Here is a 20,773-nt window from a genome sequence, read left to right as displayed (position 1 = left end):
AACAAAAATCTGTAAATATTTCTTAATTCCACATTTGTGCTCTTCTGTGCCGTGCGAAGGTGAGTTGTTGTTGCTGATTTCATTTGACTGGTAAATTAGTCTTCCTGATTGTTTCGCATTATTTTATTTTAATTTATTGTTTACTTCAAAATTGTGAAACAAAAAATCTAAATCTAAATTTTTTAATGGCACAAAAGATGAAATACATTAGAGAAAATATGAAATAAGCTTAGTGATAAGTTTATCTCATTGTGTTTGATTTTTATGTCATAATTTTAGCCTTTTTCTATTTTTTTTTACTTTTTATATCATTATTATGGCTTTTTGTGTCATAATTACCAAAGCATTTTTTTCTATTTTTTTTGGTTATATAGTGGGAAGCCCGTTTCCACCACTAAATAAAAGATTAAAAAAAGGTTATTCCGACTTGTCTCACAATTCTTTTTCTCTCAGAATTGCGTGATACATACTCGCAATTCTGACTTTTTTTCTAAGAATTGTGAGATATAAACTCACAATTCTGTGAACATATCAGTCTGTCACTGGATTTTAGAACTCGCAATTGCGACTTTACATCTCAATTCTGAGAAAAAAAAAAGAATTGTGAGGTACAAACCTGCAATTATGAGACAAAAAGTTAGAATTGCGAGTTTATATCTCGCAATTCTGACTTAATTTTTTTGCAATTGTGAGTTTATATCCCACAATTCTATCCCACAATCTATATCTCGTAATTGTGTGTTTATATCTCACAGTTCTGAGGAAAAAAAAAAATCAGAATTGCATAATATGAACTCACAATTCTGAGAAATAAAGTCGCAATTGTGTGATAAAAAATCACAATTGATAGTTAAATAGTCATAATTGCATGATATAAACTTGCAATGCTGTGAACATACAGTATCTCACAAAAGTGAGTACATCCCTCACATTTCAGCAACTATTTCAGTATCTTCTCAAGGGACAATACTATAGAAATGAAACTTGGATATATTTTAGAGTAGTCAATGTGCAGCTTGTATAGCAGTATAGATTTACTGTCCTCTGAAAATTACTCAACATACAGCTAATATTGTCAAAATAGCTGGCAACAAAAGTGAGTACACCCTAAGTGATAACAGCAGTATGTTGTTTAACCATGCAAAGCCACATGTCCTATTCATCATGTTTATGTTTTTGTCTGCTTGACAGGACCATACGAAGTGGTGTATCTTGTATTAGAGCAATTAAAATGTAATGCTTTAAGTACAATTCTGATCACTGACCACTGGATGTTCAACATGGCATCTCATAGCAAAGAACTCTCTGAGGATGTGAGAATTAGAATTGTTGCTCTCCACAAAGATGGCCAAGGCTATTAGAGGTTCAGTAACACCCTGAAACCGAGTTACACTACAGTGGTCAAGGTCATACAGAGGTTTTCCAAGATGGCTTCCATTCGGAAACAGGCCTCGCAAGGGTAGATCAACAAAGTTAAGCACTCGTTCTGTGCGTCAGGTGCAGAACCTGGCTTCAAAAAACAGATGCATGAGTGCTGCCAGCATTGCTTTAAAGGTTGCAGAAGTAGAAGGTCAGCTTGTCAGTGCTCAACCCATATGCCGCACACTGCAACAAGTTGGTTTGCATGGGCAACGTCCCAGAAGGAAGCCTCTTCTGAAGCTTGCGTACAAGAAAGCCCGCAAACAGTTTGCTGAAGACAACCTGTCCAAGAGCATGAATTACTGAAACCATGTCCTGTGGTCTGATAAGACTATAAGATAAACTTGTGTCTTGCCTACAGTCAAGCATGGTGGTGGTAGCATCAGGTCTGAGTGCTGCTGGTACTGGGGAGCTGCAGTTTATTGAGGGAAACATGGATACCATTATGTACTGTACATTCTGAAGCAGAACATGATGCCTTCCCTCCAGAAACTAGGCCGAACGGCAGTTTTCCGACATGATAACGACCCTAAACACGCCACCAAGAAGACAACTGCCTTGCTGAGGAAGCTGAAGGTGATGGGGTGGCCAAGTATCCCGCAATTCTGACTTTATAACTCGCAATTCTGACTTTTTATCTCACAGTTCTTAGAAAAAAAAAGTCAGAATTGCGAGTTTATATGACACAATTCTGAGAAAAAAAGTCAGATTTGCAAGATGTAAACATCTTGTGCAATTGCAAGAAAGTCGGAATTGTGAGAAAAAGTCGCAATTACCTTTTTTGTTTTTTATTCAGTGGCGGATTAGTTAATCTCATAATTTCAATTTTTTATGCATCTATCTAAATTGTCACTTTTTTGTCATAATTATGGCTTTTTTACTAATAAATTTGACATGTGACGTGAAATTTAACTATGACTTAGTATCAAAGTATTGACTTTTTATGTAATTTTCAAATTAAGTTAAATTTTGACTTTTATCTAAGTGAGTTTTCTAGTTCGTTTTACTTTTAAGTACAAATTCTCATTCTCAAATTCTCAGTGGTACCATAATGCAGTTTGAATATGTTTATTTAAAATATATATGTGACCCTGGACCACAAAACCAGTCTTAAGTCGCTGGGGTATATTTGTAGCAATAGCCAAAAATACATTGTATGGGTCAAAATTATTGATTTTTCTTTTATGTCAAAAATCATTAGGAAATTAAGTAAAGATCATGTTACATTAAGATTTTTTGTAAAATTCCTACTGTAAACCTATCAAAATGTAATTTTTGATTAGTAATATGCATTGTTAAGAACTTAATTTGGACAACTTTAAAGGTGATTTTCTCAGTATTTTGATTTTTTTGCACACTCAGATTCCAGATTTTCAAATAGATGTATCTCGGCCAAATATTGTCCTATCCTAACAAACTATACATCAATAGAAAGCTTATTTATTGAGCTTTCATATGATGTATATATCTCAGTTTTGTAAAATTTAACCTTATGACTGGTTTTGTGGTCCAGGGTCACATATATATATTAAATACGTAAATATTTTTTCTCAGTAATGAAAGTTTTTTTTTTCATATTATGGTAATGAGAATTAATTATGATGAGTTCAACAGTTCAACAAATATTGTTACATATATCTTAAGATTCCACATTACCTACTTAGAATTACTTATTATTAAAATAATTAATATCAATAATTGGCATGTCACAGTGCACCAAAGAAAATGTTTCAAAACTGTTCAAAAGTTTGGGATCAGTAAGATTTTTACTGTTTTTAAAAAATGCGCTCATCAAGGCTGTATTTATCTGATCAAAAATACAGCAAAAAAAAAAAAAAAAAGTAATTTTGTGAAATATTATTGCCATTTAAAGTAACAGTTTTCTATTTTAATATACTTTAAAATATAATTTATTCCTATGAAGAAACGCTGAATTTTCAGCATCATTACTCCAGCCTTCAGTGTGACATGATCCTTTAGAAATCATTCTAATATGCTGATTTATTATTAATGTTATTAATATTTTTGGGGGGCCTTTTTTGTAGGATTCTTTGAAAAATAAAAAGTTAAAATCAATGGTGTTTATTCAAAATGGGAATTTTCTGTTACAATATAGACAAAAATGTTGTGGTATCAAAAGTTTGTAGTCAGTACATTTTCTTTCTTTTTTTAAATTGATTTAATATTTTTATTCAACAAGAATGTGTTAGATAAAAAAGTGATAGTAAAGACTTATTCAGTTAGAAAGGATTTTTTTTATTTTGAACAAATGCTGTTCTTTTTAACTTATCTGAGAATCAAAGATAAAATATCACAGGTTTCAAAAAAATATTAACCCACAGTTCAACAGTTTAAAATAATAAATCATCATATTAGCATGCTTTATGAAGGATGATGTGACACTTAAGACTGGAGTAATGACAGATGAAAGTTCAGTGCTGCGTCACAGAAATAAATTATGTTTCAAAATATATTAAAATAGAAAAACAATATTAGAAATTGCAGTAATATTTTACATTATTACTGTTATTTCTTAATTTTTGATGAAATAAGTACAGCCTTAAAGGGATAGTTCACCCAAAAATGAAAATTTGATGTTTATCTGGTTACCCCCAGGGCATCCAAGATGTAGGTGGCTTTGTTTCCTCAGAAAAATACAAACGAAGATTTTTAATGAAAACCGGTGCAGTCTGCCATCCTTATCATGGGCTTGGATGGGCACCAAACCTTTAAAAGTAAACAAAAACATGCACAGACAAATCCAAATTACACCCTGCGGCTCGTGATGATACATTGATGTCTTAAGACACGAAACGATCGGTTTTTGTGAGAAACTGAACAGTATTTATATCATTTTTTACCTTTGATACACAGCCACGTCCATCTGTCATGAGCACGAGTTTGGCATCAGTCACGTCACATGTGCACGCGCTCTAACGTAGAATACGCAAACGCCGTAAGGGGAAATCAGGCAAAAGTCCCGGATGAGTTTGCGCATGCAAACGCAGTCTTTTAGCTTTAAATCGGTTTAAACAATCAGGATACGCGCAGGTAATTACCATTTTGAAAAGCCGCTATATCCACAATCTCTGTGCTCTGTGTAAACAATGAGTGTCGTATTCATGCAACAGATCACTTACGGCGTTTGCGTATTCTACGCCAGAAGCGCGTGCACATATGACGTGACTGATGCCAAACTCGTGCTCATGACAGATGGACGTGGCTGTGTATCAAAGGTAAAAAATGATATAAATACTGTTCAGTTTCTCACAAAAACCGATCGTTTCGTGTCTTAAGACATCAATGTATCATCACGAGCCGCAGGGTGTAATTTGGATTTGTCTGTGCATGTTTTTGTTTACTTTTAAAGGTTTGGTGCCCATCCACGTCCATGATAAGGATGGCAGACTGCACCGGTTTTCATTAAAATTCTTCGTTTGTGTTTTTCTGAGGAAACAAAGTCACCTACATCTTGGATGCATTGGGGGTAAGCAGGTAAACATCAAATTTTCATTTTTGGGTGAACTATCCCTTTAATAAATAAAATATGATTATTTTCGTTTACTGGGACAAAATGTTCTGGACAAGTTTCATATATTTTAAAGTATGGTCATCGCAGTTTTGCACTTCACACAATATTAACCAATATTGTTCCAATAAAATGTACTTTCCAGAAAAATTATTTGCTCATTTTTTCCAAGTCACTTCCAGGCATTGAGATGATGATGTTGTGTGTGTGTGTGTGTGTGTGTGTGTGTGTGTGTGTGTGTGAGAGAGAGAGAGAGAGATGTTTTGCCGGAAGTAGGATAGAGCTGTGTCTGCGTTCTATCACAGGAAGTTAGATGGACATCAGCCCGTTAATAAGCAAGCACATGGGAACAGGAGGAAATTGTCCATTTAAGAGACCAAAGCCGAACAAACAAACCAAGAAGTCCCTGAGATCTGAACACATGGTCTGTCTAGTAGCCATCTTCATAAACAACAGACAAGCAGTTCAAAGGTACTTGATAGTGATCATGGACTTGTTTTCCCACAAAAATGGGTTACATATATAATGAATCGTTGCAAGTACTACACACTATATTTATACAGTATACTTTATCATTGAAAATGTTTTTGCAAATTCAAATTCAAAGATGGTATGTAATATTACTCAATAACTCTGACAGAGATAAAAACTTTCACAAATCTAAACAAATATTCACAAATGTTTGCTTGATTCTTCCCCATACTTCAATATAATTCCTCAGCGTTGTAATTTGCGCAATAGATACTTTTGCTTTGTTCATAATTATGACGTTTAAGTAACATTTACATAGACTTTTACCTCAATTTTGACTTAACATCTCATAATTTAGACGTTTTGTCTCATAATTTGACTTTTATAAAATCATAATTATGACATAAGTAGAAATTATGAAGTAAAAATTGTCTTATAATTATGACAATGAGGTTAAACGTTTGTCAGTGATTGATTAATCTGTTTCCCCCTGAATTCTTAACTCATAATTGTGACATTTTATCTCATAATTATGACATTTTACCTCATAATTATGACTTAACATCTTATAATTTGGACTTTTCGACTCATAATTGTGACTGTTATAAAATCATAATTATGACATAAGTAAAAATTATGAGATAAAAATTCATGGTTATGACATAAAAGTTCAATTTTGTCACTGATGACAACTCAGAATTTAGAATTTTACCTCATTATTATCATTACAATTTGGACTTTACCTCAAAATTGTGACTTGAACATCTCGCCTTATAAATTTGACTGTCATAAAATTTACATAAGTAAAAATTAGGAGATACAAATTTATAATTATGACAAAAATTCAATTTTTGTCAGCAATGACAACCCAGAAATTATGACATTTTAGCCGTATAATATGGACTTTTACCTCATTATTATGACTTAACAACTTATAATTAGGACTTTTTTCTAAATTTTGGCTGTTATAAAACCATAATTATGACATATATAAAAATTATGATATAAAACTTCATAATTATGACATAAAAGTTCAATGTTTGTCAGTAATGACCTGTTTCTACCTAAATTTTGATCTCATAGTTATTACATTTTATCTCATAATTTAGACTTCTAATCTTATAATTTTGACTGTCATAAAATCATAATTATGACATGTAAAAATTATAAGATAAAAAATTTTGTCAGCAATGACAACTCAGAATTTTACATTTTTATCTCGTAAATATGACATTTTATCTCATAGTTAGGACTTAACATCTCATAATTTGGACATTTCTTAATCGTATCATTTTGACTGTCATAAAATCATAATTATGACATAAGTTAAAAAAATTAGATAAAAAATCTGAATTTTGACCAAATTAACATTTTTGTCATCGATGACAACTGAGATAAAACTTTATAATTTTTAAATTAAAGTAAAATGTTTGTCAGTGATGATTTACTATTTGCCCCCCTGAATTTTTATTTTATAATTATAACATTTTATCTCATAATTATGACTTCTCATCTCATAATTTGGACTTTTCGTCTCATAATTTTGACTGTTATAAAATCATAACTGTGACATAAGTTACAATTACGAGATAAAAATTCATAGTTATGACAATTTTTTTTGTCAGTGATGACTTAGAATTTAGAATTTTTATCTCGTAATTATGACATTTTATCTCATATTTTGGACTTTTACCTCATAGTTATTACTTAACATTTCATAATTTTGACTTTTCATCTTATAATTGTGACATGAGTAAAAATTAGATAAAAAATCATTTATGACAAAAATTAAATTTTTGTCAGCGATGACAACTCAGAATTTAGAAATTTTATCTTGTAATTATGACATTTTATCTGTATAATTTTGACTTTTACCTCATAATTAATTAACTTTTCGTCTCATAATTTTGGCTGTTAAAAAAAAATATTATTATGACATAAGTAAAAAATTATGATAGAACGTCATAATTATGACATAAAAGTAAAATGACCCTATTTACCCTCAATTTGTATCATAATTATGACATTTTTAACTCATAATTTTGTCATTTTTCATCTCATTATTTTGATTGTTATAAAAAAAAATCATAATTATGACATAAGTAAAAATTAAATAAAATTCTATTTTATCTCATAATAATTTGGACTTTTACCTCATAGTTATGACTTAGCATCTCATAATTTGGACTTTTCATCTTATAATTGTGACATAAGTAAAGAATTATGAGATAAAAATTCATATTTATGACATGTCAGTGACGACAAATCAGAATTTAGAATTTTTATCTCATAATTATGACATTTTATCTGTATAATTTAGACTTTTACCTCATAATTAATTAACTTTTCGTCTCATAATTTTCATTATTATGTAGTAAAAAGTAAAAATTGTAAAAAATTATGAGATAAAACTTCATAATCATGACATAAAAGTAAAATGAACCTGTTTTTCCCTGGATTTTTATCATAATTATGACATTTTAGCTCATAATTTTGACTGTTATAAAATAAATCATAATTATTACATAAGTAACAATTACGAGATTCATAATTGACATAAAAGTTGTCAGTAATTCCTATCTTGTAATTACGACATTTTATCTCATTATTATATGTGACCCTGGACCACAAAACCAGTCTTAAGTCGCTGGGGTATATTTGTAGCAATAGCCAAAAATACATTGTATGGGTCAAAATTTTTGATTTTTCTTTTATGCCAAAAATCATTAAGAAATTAAGTAAAGATCATGTTCCATGAAGATTTTTTGTAAAATTCCTACTGTAAACATATCAAAATGTAATTTTTGATTAGTAATATGCATTGTTAAGAACCTAATTTGGACAACTTTAAAGGTGATTTTCTCAGTCTTTTTGATTTTTTTGCATCCTCAGATTTCTGATTTCAAATAGATGTATCTCAGTCAAATATTGTCCTATCCTAACAAACCATACATCAATAGAAAGCTTATTTATTGAGCTTTCATATGATGTATAAATCTCAGTTTTGTCAAATTTAACCTTATGACTGGTTTTGTGGTCCATGGTCACATATATTATCTCATAATTTAGACTTAAATATGACTTTAACATGTCTCAGTTTTGACTTTTCATCTCATCGCTTTGACTTTGTCACAATTTTAAGTAATATCTCATAATTTTGACTTCATAATTGACTTTTTATCTCATAATTTTACTGATGTCATAATTTTGACTTTTTATTTATGACTTTTTTTCTTATGTGATCAATTTATCTCATACTTTTAACGTATGTCATAATTATGACTTTTTATTGCATTTATCTAATCATTTTGACTTTGTCATAATGACAATTTACCGAAGCATGATTTTTGACATTATGTGCTAGCAATGGGCTTCCATAGTAATCAGTTTATCTCATAAACTGGACTTTGGACATCCATACTGATTGGTTGTCTCAGGAAGGTTAAGAAAAACATCTTTTACAAAATGTAAATGAAAGAGAAAAGAGAAAGCGGGTGCCTGGAACATTCCTCTGGCTTCTGGATTTCCTGCCACAGGTTATGGATTTCTCCTATACTTGCTATGACACAAAGGATGGAAACGTTTGACTGTGTGGTGCAGTGCGTCAGCAGGTCTTCAGTCATCGCTGGGTGTTTTCATGGTGAAAACATTCTCGCCTTGGCCTGAACCAGACTCCTGAAGAGCACGGTCCCTCATCAAAGATGCCAGCGCACCTCCTGTTTCCTTTTCCCCGCTGCGGCGGCACGGTCATGACACTTTGTACGGGTCATTTATGCAATAACCGCCCCTTTACGCACAGGCCGCACCCCTGGGGAGTTTAGCCTCCCTATAACCTCTCCTCTTGGCACTCAGACACACATCACCGATCGCACTTTGCTCAGAGACTCCGAGAGAGCACACTTTACCACCATGGCAAGAATCTGGAAGATGATGCTGATGCTTTTCAGTAGTTTATTCACATCTAGCCTAACTTTTGACATCCACTTTGTAAAAGGTAGGTCCCTCTTCAGATGCCTAGATTATATAAAACTCCCTTTGTTATACAAAATTGCTGTGAACTAATTGTACTCCATTTCTTTTTTCATCCTCTGACAAACAGTGAACCCTAAACAAGCCATCAGTGGTGTATTTCAAGCTTCCATTGGAAATAAATATGCCTTAACTGCATCAACAGCCAGAGATCTTTGTGAGCATCTAGGTTTGACTATTGCAAGCAAATCACAGGTAGCAGAGGCCCAGAAAAACGGTCTGGAGACATGCAGGTAAATACAATATACAGTGCTGTACAATGAATACATGCAATTTTATATTAAAAAATATCAATTTTTCTTTTTAAATTTCAGGTTCGGGTGGATAGACGAGCAAATAGCTGTCATTCCCCGAGTTGAGGTCAAATCGAACTGTGGCAATGGCAGGACTGGGGTTGTTGTGTGGCGTGCAGACCCCAATAGAGAGTTTGATGTCTTTTGCTTCAATATAACAGGTAAAATATTTGACTTGAGTTTAATTAATGAATTTGCCATTGGTCTATGAAAAGCTGCATGCTTGTGACAATAATTTGCATTAGCAAATCTGCAAAGTGTGCCTTTTTCGAAACCAATTAAAACTATTTTTTTTTTTATTTGATGTATTACTTATTGCTCAGAAATCAATAATATTTTTGTAAAGGCACTTCCATTGCTAACAATCTGTTTTAAAACCAGGCTTTTAAAACGTTTCTAAGGCCACTGAATATGTGATTTTTTTTTACATGCATGCGGTTTTAGTAAGTGCGTAATTTTTGAATAAAATTTAGAATTTCAAATGTATTTTAATGCAAACTTAAAACATATCATACTTTTATTTATCAAGGATGCATTAAATTGATTGAACTTCCTATTCATCAAGGAATTGCTAAAAAAAATCACAAAAATGTATATACACAGGTGCCTTCCAAAAATATTGGCACCCTTTGTAAATATGAGCAAACGTGGCTGTGAAAATAAATCTGCATTGTTTATCCTTTTGATATTTTATTTAAAAAATCACTAAATTCTAACCTTTTATTAAAGTAAAATATTAAAAAGTGAGGGGAAAATCTCATTATGAAACAAAAGTTTTTGTTTTAGTTTACATCACAATTATTGGAACACAATTATTGCAATATTAGTAACCGAGTCCCATTGATTGTAAATAAATACCCAGGTCCTTATTAATACAAAAGCAAAGTTTCTGATACATGTTTTATACTCTTTTTGTGTGTCATTTGGCAGAACTAAGAAAATATTTCATACTTTTGTTACTATTACTTTTTATAATTTCCAGTTTCTATGGCCACAAAATGTGTTTAGAGCAAATTTGAAACAAATTTTAATACAAACTTAATAGAAATCACCAAGGTTCATGCACCAATTTTATGCACAAATGTGACCCTGGACCACAAAACTAGTTTTTTTTTATTTATTTTTTTTAATTGAGATTAATGCATCACATAAAAAAGCTGAATAAATAAGCTTTGCTTTGATATATGGTTTGTTAGGATAGCACAATATTTGATTTAGATAAAACAATTTGAAAATCTAAAATCTGAGGATGCAAAAAAAAAAAAGTTGTCCAAATGTTTTGATTTTTAATTTTTGATTAATATTACTAATCGAAAATTAAGTTTTGATATATTTATGGAGTGAAATTTACTAAATATCTTCATGAAACATAATCTTTATTTAATATCCTAATAATTTTTCGGCATAAAAATAAATTGATAATTTTAACCCATACATTTTATTATTGGCTATTGCTACAAATATACCCGTTCTGCGTTCCATAATCACAAATATGTGTAAGTATGGTTAGTGAATGCAACTCATAGATTGCAAACTCATACTAATTAATACAAGCCTGATATACATTTTTGAATGAACTCCTTTCCAAGATTTTGTCACCTGGCATCAAATCAGCACAAATTGTTAGTGTGCCAAGGAAATAGGAAGTTCTGGATGTGACTTCATCACAGATTAGTTTCCTATGAGGGCCAGGGATGTGCTAAAGTGGAAGGAAGTGAGTGGGATGAATTGGCAAATCCCTGATCAAGGCAAACGTAACCGCTGAGATTTGATTGACTGTCATGTTATGTAACAAGCCTAAATCGATTGTGTTTGCAGATTTTGAGGCACAAAACCAGGCTTCCATGGCTGCACACCGAACAACAACAAGGAAGCCAATCACAACACATTCATCTGCTTTCCCCACTGCTCAAGCTGGAGTTCATCTGAGGAAAACCCCATCTTCTAAACTACCTTCCCCATCGTCTTCACTCAGTTCCCCCACTTCCTCGGTTTCTTCTTCAACCTCTCACAGTCCCTCTGTTAATGACTTGGATGATGAAGGGAAACATCTGGCCATGAGTGGAACTCAAATTGAAGGTATGATCCTGCTGTTTCCATTTTACGAAAAGGTTCAGCCAAATGATCATTTGTACTTACTGTTTTGTCTTTTCTGATTTGTAGCTGTTCCAGCTGCCTTACTGATCACAGTCACCTTCGCAGTCATGCTTTCTGTATTTCTAGCCCTTTACTATTTCAAAACGTAAGTTATCTTCATGTGTTTTACCCTGTTCAAATGTTTTCAAATATAAAGCCTCAGAGCAAAGTTTTAGAAGGGATGATAATTAATGACATTTCTGTGCTACAGGAACAGACCCTGCAGGACACAGTGTGACAGCGAGCAGCAGAAGGAGTACATTGAGACGGAGGTTTGGGAGCACTGTAGCAAGAAAGACCTGCAGACACCACAGGATGAGCATGTGGAGGAACATGAGGAAGAAAACAACAACAGCAGTTCTACAAACCAGGACTGACTTGTGTATTTATCAAGATTTATCATGGGATAGCTAAGACTGAAGTGTTTGTGTGTCTTGATGTTGTAGTTTTGTAATGAAGTAAAAAAAATGACATAGATGTGTTTATTTATATGTAAGCTGGCTTCTGGTTGTGCTTTTTGTTTATTTGATAATTATTTTATTACATTAAATATTTTCCTGATTTTGCTAAATGTCTGGACATTTCATTCAACTGGATTGCTGGACAATAATTCAAAGTGTTCATTCAAGGACGCATTCAATTCAACAAACGTTCTATTCTTCAAAGAATCATGACAAGTTAAGTGCCCTCCAATAGTATTGGCACCCTTGGTAAATTGGTCATTTATCCTTTTGATCTTTTATTAAAAAACTTGAATTAATTCATTCTAAACTTTCAGTGAAGTAAAACAATGAAAAGTTGGGGGGAAATCTCATTATGAAATAAATGATTTTCTCTAGTTCACGTTGGCCATAATTATTGGCACCCAATTATTGCAACGTCCCTTTTCCAAGACAACAGCTCTTAGTTTTTTTCTATAATGCCTGATGACTTTGGTGAACACCTGACAAGAGACCAGAGACCATTCCTTCATACAGAATTGAAGATTATTCGATTCCGAGTTCCTTGTCGGTGCTTCTTCTCTTCAGTTGACTTCACTCATTTTCTAGGGTTCAGGTCAAGGAACTGGAACGGCCATGGCAGAAGTTTCATTTTGCACTCAGTGACCCATTTTTGTGTTGATTCTGATGGAAGGTCCAACCACGACCCATTATAAGATTTCTAACAGAGGCAGTCAGGTTTCGATTTTTTATCTGTTGGTATTTGATAGAATTCATAATGCCATGTATCTGAACTAGACGTCCGAGGCATTAGAAAAATAGGCCCACAGTATTAAAGATCCAGCAGTATATTTAACCATGAACATGGGGTACTTTTTAATCCCTGGTTGCACCAAGGTGGGTTTGCTGCCAAAAACCTCTTTTTTCAGTTTCATCTGACCATAGAAGCCAGTCCAGTTTGAAGTTCCAGTAGTGTATGACAATTGAATTTGCTGGAGTTTGTTTTCGGATGACCGAAGAGGATTTTTCTGGAAACTTTCCCCAACAATGTGATGATACAGGGGCTGTTTGATTTTTTTTTTTAGGCTTTCTGACCCCAAGACTCAACTAATCTTTGGAATTCTTCAGCTGTGATCCTTGGAGAGTCCTTGGCCACTCAAACTCTCCTCCTCACAGTGCATTAGGACGATAAAGACACACCTCTTCCAGGCAGATTTGTAACATCTTTAGTTGATTGGAATTTCTTAATTATTGCCCTGATGGTGGAAATGGAGATTTTCAATGCTTTAGCTATTTTCTTACAGCCACTTCCTACTTTGTGAAGCTCAACTATCTTGTTCTGCACATCAGAACTACAGTATACTCTTTGCTTTTACTCCATGTGATGGGTGATTAAGAGAATTTGGCCTTTGTTTCCCCTTATATTTATAATCCTGTGGAACAGGAAGTCGTGGCTGGACAATTTCATGCTTCTAGTTACCATGGTGCGCTAAAATGTTAATATGAATGGGAATCTACTTCAGATATACACTACAATGCCATTGGGACACCCCCTTCTAATTAAAAGGTTTGACTACTTTAGTAACTTCCATGAGTAAAAATCTTAATGTTTAAGCTTATAATGATATTCTAGGAAATTGTGTGCTTCTAATTTTATAGAAACAGTTTGGACAGGACCAAACTGTTCTAAAGAAGGGGGTGTCCCAATAATTTTGTCCATATAGTGTATGTACAAGTCATTGGTGTTTGATGATAAGTTTTTGGCTCAAGGTCTGTATGTAAAGTCACACCAGCTGGACTTAGGACTCGGCTTTATGCAGACCAATCACGTTCTTTCACACTGACTGACTGAATCAATCATTTATTTTTGAACCTTACCTCATACACAAAGGCATTGTCATGTTAGCATTGAAGAGGGTCCTTTCCAAACTGTTGCTATAAAATTAAAAATGCACAATTCCCTAGAATATCATTATATGCTTAAACATTACATCATGGAAATGACTAAACTAGTCAAACCTGTTTATTAAAATGGGGTGTCCCAATACTTTTGGCAATATAGTGTATTTTACTCATAAAAATTCTAGGGGTGCCAATTATTGTGGCCAACAGTTATTTCATAACGATTTCCCCCCCCACACTTTCATTTGTTTTACTTAAAAGCTTAGAAGTTTGCTCATATTTACCAAGGGTGCCAATATTATTGGAGGGCTCTGTATTTACTGCTGGTTTTGATTAAATTATTATTTTTCGTTTGCCCACCAGTGCTCTAATTTTTTATTAAAAATACAGCATTTTAATATTTTTAATATATTTTTTTATTTCTGTGATGGAAATAATTTTTTTGGAATACATTTACATGATGACAAGTAGGACACTAATGAAAAGCGCACAAAATACAGGGAGAAATTATTTACTAAATTACTTTTTTAGCTGTTTACAAAATTGTTTTCCACACCAAAACATGAAAAGAAAGATAAATAACTGGGTTAAAGCAGCAATTTAATTCAAGGAATAAATATGCTGGCCCCAGAAAACAAACAGGCACTGCATCAAACACCACAGGTGTTCAGCTGGGTTTAGGACTTGGCTTTATGCAGACTAGTCACGTTCTTTCACACATTGACTGAATCAATCATTCATTTTTAAACCTTGACTTATACACAAAGGCATTGTCATGTTAAAATTGAAGAGGGTCCTGTTGAAACTGTTGCTGTAAAATTAAAAACACAATTCCCTAGAATATCATTATATGCCTAAACATTAAGGCCCGGTTTCTCAGACAGGGCTTAGACTAAACCAGGATTAGGCCATAGTTCAATTAGGACATTTAAGAAATTATTTATAAACTTGTTAAGAAAAAAACATTACCGATGTGCATCCTAAGACAAAACAAAGGCACTGATATATTTTAAGATCAGTCAGTGCAAGTTTTTTTTCAGTTGAAACAGCTCAGATTTACATTTTAGTCTAGGATTAGGCTTAAGCCTTGTCTGTGAAACCGGGGGTAAGATTTGCACTCATGGAAATGACTAAAGTAGTCAAACCTGTTCATTAAAATGGGGTGTCCCAATACTTTTGGCAATATGGTGTATTTACTCAAAAGAAAAAAAAAAACACTCATTAAAATATCTAGGGCTGCCAATAATTGTGTCCAACATGCATTGGAGAAAAACAGTTACAGTGCCTTGCAAAAGTATTCATACTCCATTTTTTTTTCACATTTTGTTTTGTTGCAGCATTATGTTAAACTGCTTTAAATTAGTTTTTCCCATTTTTTTTTTACAAATTTATTAAAAATAAAACACTGAAATAAGTACATTGCATAAGTATTCATACCCTTAACTCAGTACATAGTTGAAGCACCTTTACAGCCTCAAGTCTTTTTGGGGATGATGTGACAAGCTTTGCACATCTGCATTTGGCAATTATCTGCCATTCTTTGCCTCACCTTTTCACCTCTCAAGCTCTGTCAGCTTGGATGGGGGCTGGCAGACATCTTCTAGAGTCCTAGTTGTTCCAATCGTCTTCCATTATGGAAAATGGAGGCTACATGCTTCTGTGAACCTTCAATGCAGCAGATTTTTTTCTGAACTCTTCCCTAGATCATTGCCTTAACACAAGTCAAATCATACTCATTCAAATGAATTTGCCACAGTTTAACTCCACTCGAAGTGTAGTAACATCTAGAAGCAATATGAATGCTCCTGAGCTAAATTTCAAGTGTCCCAGAAAAGGGTATGAATACTTATGCAACGGGGTCTTTTCAGTTTTTTATTGCTAATAAATTTGCAAAGTTGTTACAAACCAGTTTTGTGCTTTGTCATTATGCTGTATGAGATGTAGATCGATGTGGGAAAAAAAAAAGTAATTTAAAGCAGTTTAACATAAGACTGCAACGTAACAAAATGTACCAAAAAAAAAAAAAGGAGAATGAATACTTTCGCAAGGCACTGTATTTCATAATGTTTTCCTCACATTTTCAATTGTTTTACTTAAAAGCTTAGAAGTTTGCTCATATTTACCAAGGGTGCGTATATTATTGGAGGGCACTGTATATACTGCTGGTTTTGATTAAATTATGATTTTTCTTTTGCCCCCCAATGCTGCGCTTTTAATAAAAAATACAGCATTTTTATATATGTAATATATTTTTAAATGTAATTTATTCCTGTGATGGAAAGACTTTTTATGGAATACAATTATATGACGACAAGTAGGGCATTAATGAAAAGCACACAAAATACAGGGAGAAATTATTTACTAAATTCCTTTTTTTTTAAGCTGTTTGCAAAATTCTTTTCCACACACGAAACATAAAAAGAAAGAAAAACAACTGGGTTAAAGCAGCAAGTTAACTCAAGGAATAAATATGCTGGCCTCAGAAAGCATACAGGCACTGCATCAAATAAATGTAACCATTAAACAATGTTTCACACGTTAAAATATTCTCAAAAAAAAAAAAAAATTCATTCAAACAATGCACGTAAATAACATTACATACTGCAACTGTAAAGCACTGAGAGGACAGGGAAGAATGGACAGAAACAATGCTCTACCTGACAAACCACAGCTCTGACCTTAAACCAAAGTGTGGCTGTAGACATAAGCTATATCCTGTAAGTTGTGTCTTTGTATGTTCTGCAAAGTAGTGGCGGAATGTTTCAGACATTTTTCTTTGCCACAGAAGCATCTCAGTGTCTGCCTATTTTTGCTGCACATGAATATTGTGAGGATATAGTTCACAAATCTCCACAGGAGGGAGACACTGCCCATCTAATGTATCATCAAACCCTCTGAAACGCCCATTTCAAGTCATCGCATAGGCACTAGGCAGACGGTGGCGTTTACGAAAAGGTTGGGTATTAGAAGTCTGAGAAGCAGAGCAAGACTAGAGCATAAACAACACTGCATTTGGGTCACTGTGCATCCATTCCTACTGTATATAAAAATAGCAATCATGCATAAATGGGCACAGAGGGCTTAGCAGAGATGTATCGGACAGCTATTGTGACCCAACGACCTCTGACTTTACCGCATCGACGAGGAAGCTGAGTTCATTGCACAGTGTCTCGTGTCTATAGGCCATGCGGATCTGGGCTACATTTGTCCGCCGGATGTCATTCCCCTCCGGTCCATCTCTCAGGTAATTGACACCAAGGAAATACTTTTTCTCCTGAGGGAAATGGCAAAGAGGATTCAGTGTTGTGCTGAATCAATACTTACATAATGTTACGAACTGAGGATGCGCACTACCTCATGGGAAAGGCCACTTTGCAAGACACTGTTCCTGGCAATCTCACAAACGTCACATGTGCTCAGCTTCCACAGTTGGGCTGCAATAGCGTACTCCTCCATTAAAGCCTCCTGCAGTGGCAAAACAATGTTACTGTCTATACACATTTCACTGTATATTTAAATCTAAACAGTCGCATTTTATCAGAGGTCAACCACTTATATGAAAATTAAAATGCATTAAGTACATTTAAGGGGAGACACTATTTTTAACACTGTTTTTTCATGCACCTGTCAAGGCTTTTTGGTGTCTTTTCAGACTAGTGAAAAGAGAACATCCAAAAGACACTGTTAAGTGTTTCTTTTATAACACTTTATCTATTTGTGTCAATAGATTTCCGCTACAATGCAGATTTTTAAAGGCCGTTTTCTCAAAAAGAGTTTTTTCTCCTACACTCATTCAAATAACATCCATCTGTTTTTAATGTAGCTAATGTCAGGAGCTTTGTGTCATTTACACACTCATTAAGCTTTGAGTGACAAATGACGATCATTGCGACAAGGCAAATTGATGGCGCTGTGGAGCCATGTGCTTTTTAAAAACATTTTAATTAGGGCCGGGACTTTAACGCGTTAATTTAGATTAATTAATTACACAAAAATAACGCGTTAAAATTTTTTAACGCATTTTAATCGCACTAAGTTTTGCACCGCGGAACGTTTCTCACTGGATGAGATTAGGCGGACCGATTATACTGGAGCACAAACTAGCGTTCAGACCAGAGCCATATAAAATTTTTATATGGCTCTGGTTCAGACAAGCCAAAGACGTCCGTCCTAAATAGTATTGTATGTATGTCCCAAATAGTATGTTTAAAAAGTATTCCAAAGATTCCCGGATGGTCTACTACTTAACGATCAATGCACACTTTTAACTGCTAATATTGCCCGCAACACACTGCGCCGTGAACGAGGATTCGATTAGAACTACAAACACGCATAAAAAGTGTTAAAAAACTACAAACATGGAGGATATACGCGACCAACGGACAGGTAGAGAAAGGGGTTTGAGTGATAAATAATCAGTGTGTAACCTGATAAAAACTAGTTTTTAAATGTTATCCGCATTATATTCCATGTGCAGCAACTTTTATAATGATAGGTTTGGTCATTAACGTTTAAATGCATAATTAAGCAAACACAAGAGCAGAGTTCTCGGAATGAAAGACTCGTTAAAGAACGTGCCTCTTGCTACATTTAATGGCAATATTGTACTGGTCTGGTGGACTTGGTTGAACAAAAATAAGCAATATTTTGTTGCTTAAGCTTATGTATTCAGTCATTATTCAATGGTATACTAAAAATCCATGTAAAATTCTTAATTCTCACTGTTCTCAGGTCAAATATTTACATGCGATTAAAATGCGATTAATTTCGATTAATTAATTACAAAGCCTCTAATTAATTAGATTACATTTTTTAATCGAGTCCCGGCCCTAATTTTAATAGTTTTATCATTGGATTAACAGCCTAGAATTTACACTACTTTGACGAGAAACAAAGCATTCTTAGTCATGCATGACTTCCGCGTTCAGGAAAAACGTCTATAAGCTGTCGACCAAAAACAAAAAACAAAAAAACTTGCGAATGGCTAATCAAATCAAAGTAGACAGGGTTTAATGTTCATAGAAAAAAGAGCATGAATTTAAGCGGGAAGTGTCAGTTTTAACGTTGCAAGAGAGATGAAGGTATGGACATATTTAATATCTGATAACTGTTTTTTAAAGTAATCATCAGTGATGCAAGCTGCATGAATTGTTCCCTCAAATGTGTCATTTATTGTTCTCAATTACATTATTTATGTCATTCCTAATTGAATATGAGGAGGCATGGAGGATACTGGACATACAAATAAGTAAATGAGTGCTTTAAAATAAGTACTTTAACGTTACGTGCATTTCTGTTGCTGCCTTAATAATGGCACATATCACATGTTTACATGCTTTTCTTCTATTTCTTCAAACTGTTAACAGCTGTAGAGGAGAAGTGATGAAATGTTGTTCTTGCAAATACTTTCCAGCATTTCAGAATTGAAGGTTTCCAACTTTCTGTCTTTCGCAAAGCGCAACAGTTACTTTACTGTGGTTAGGAGTGGTGAAAAGGGATTTATAAAGTGTCTTTTGTATTTATCCTACTTATGCGGTCTTTGGGGTCTTTTTGCCCCCAAATGACATTTGCTAAAATTGTAAAAAATGTTCCCTTTGTTCAAATGGTATGAGACTTTGTGCGTCGGTCAACAGTATCTTGATCTACAAATAAAAAAAAAATAAAAAAATCGGAATGATATCTTGATTTTATGTTAGTGTGACAAAAAAAGTTACGTTCGTGGTCTTTGCAAATGCAATTTTGTAACAAAATAATAGTAAAAAAATTTTTTTCCTGTTTATTAATGTTTTTACTCCACATTTGTGGAGTTTTTGGCGGATTTATGATATTTTTTAAATGTATATAAATTAATAAAAAAAATTTTTATACAAAAACAGCTTTTTATGTAAAATTCACTTTATAAAAAGACCCACATGTCTAACTTTCATTAATGGGGATAACATGGATAATTTCACATGGTTTAGTGTAAGATTTTTGCGCATCTTTTGGAAAATCCAGTTTTAAAAGATTAAAAAAAATTATTTTACCACTAGATGGCTGCAAAGCACCACTATTGCTATTTGCTATTTGACCAACTGAAAGATATCTTTTCACAAGTTTTTTTTTTTTTTTTCCAGTTGAGTTCATATCTACATATTATGAAATACACAGGACACACAGAAATACTTTTGTGAGCCCATAAAAACTGCTCTCTTATAATTTGTCAAATAAGAAAAAAACATTTGCTGTTGTTGCATTCTTCTGTTCATGTTGTGTACTGCTACTCAATATGTAATAGAGCTGATTTGTTTCAGTACAAAAAAATGCTGAACTTTGACAAAAAGTAATTTTTATTGTAAGGATTGTGATTTCATAAATTGTAGCTATGAACTTAACCGAAAAAGTGAATTTTACAACAACAACAACAACAACAAAAAAACTTTTGTATAAAAACTAGGGCCGGGACTCGATTAAAAAATGTAATCTAATTAATTAGAGGCTTTGTAATTAATTAATCGAAATTAATCGCATTTTAATCGCATGTAAATATTTGACCTGAGAACAGTGAGAATTAA

At 33.3% G+C, this 20,773-nt stretch overlaps 2 protein-coding genes across 3 annotated transcripts in view; one reads left to right on the top strand and one right to left on the bottom strand.

Moving 5' to 3' along the window:
* The first annotated feature begins 9,288 nt into the window (after positions 1–9,288).
* On the top strand, positions 9,289–12,448 carry lyve1a (lymphatic vessel endothelial hyaluronic receptor 1a). The gene is made up of 6 exons (XM_073837533.1): positions 9,289–9,413; positions 9,519–9,681; positions 9,763–9,902; positions 11,560–11,820; positions 11,905–11,983; positions 12,089–12,448. Exons 1-6 carry the CDS (start codon positions 9,329–9,331, stop codon positions 12,252–12,254), a joined length of 894 nt encoding a protein of 297 aa, XP_073693634.1. The 5' UTR covers positions 9,289–9,328; the 3' UTR covers positions 12,255–12,448.
* Positions 12,449–14,714: 2,266 nt separating this feature from the next.
* ampd3a (adenosine monophosphate deaminase 3a) overlaps positions 14,715–20,773 on the bottom strand; it is a 32,660-nt gene continuing 26,601 nt past the window's right edge. For both annotated transcript variants that reach the window (XM_073835656.1, XM_073835657.1), the window contains exons 15-16: positions 17,574–17,684; positions 14,715–17,493 (exon numbers count right to left, since the gene is read on the bottom strand). In XM_073835656.1, the coding sequence (XP_073691757.1) occupies positions 17,323–17,493; positions 17,574–17,684 (282 nt within the window). In that variant the 3' untranslated portion in view covers positions 14,715–17,322. The remainder of the gene's footprint in view (positions 17,494–17,573; positions 17,685–20,773) is intronic.

The sequence above is a fragment of the Garra rufa genome, chromosome 3 (assembly GCF_049309525.1).
Source record: "Garra rufa chromosome 3, GarRuf1.0, whole genome shotgun sequence".
Lineage (NCBI taxonomy): Eukaryota > Metazoa > Chordata > Actinopteri > Cypriniformes > Cyprinidae > Garra > Garra rufa.
The sequence above is the reverse complement of the archived record's forward strand: the minus strand, read 5'-3'. Positions and strand labels throughout refer to the sequence as shown.

Excerpts from the sequence above, each read along its gene's own strand:
- lyve1a (XM_073837533.1), top strand. The coding sequence starts at position 9,329 with ATGGCAAGAATCTGGAAGATGATGCTGATGCTTTTCAGTAGTTTATTC. Across the intron at positions 11,821-11,904 it reads GAGTGGAACTCAAATTGAAG|CTGTTCCAGCTGCCTTACTG; the intron begins GTATGATCCTGC and ends TCTGATTTGTAG. Across the intron at positions 11,984-12,088 it reads GCCCTTTACTATTTCAAAAC|GAACAGACCCTGCAGGACAC; the intron begins GTAAGTTATCTT and ends TCTGTGCTACAG.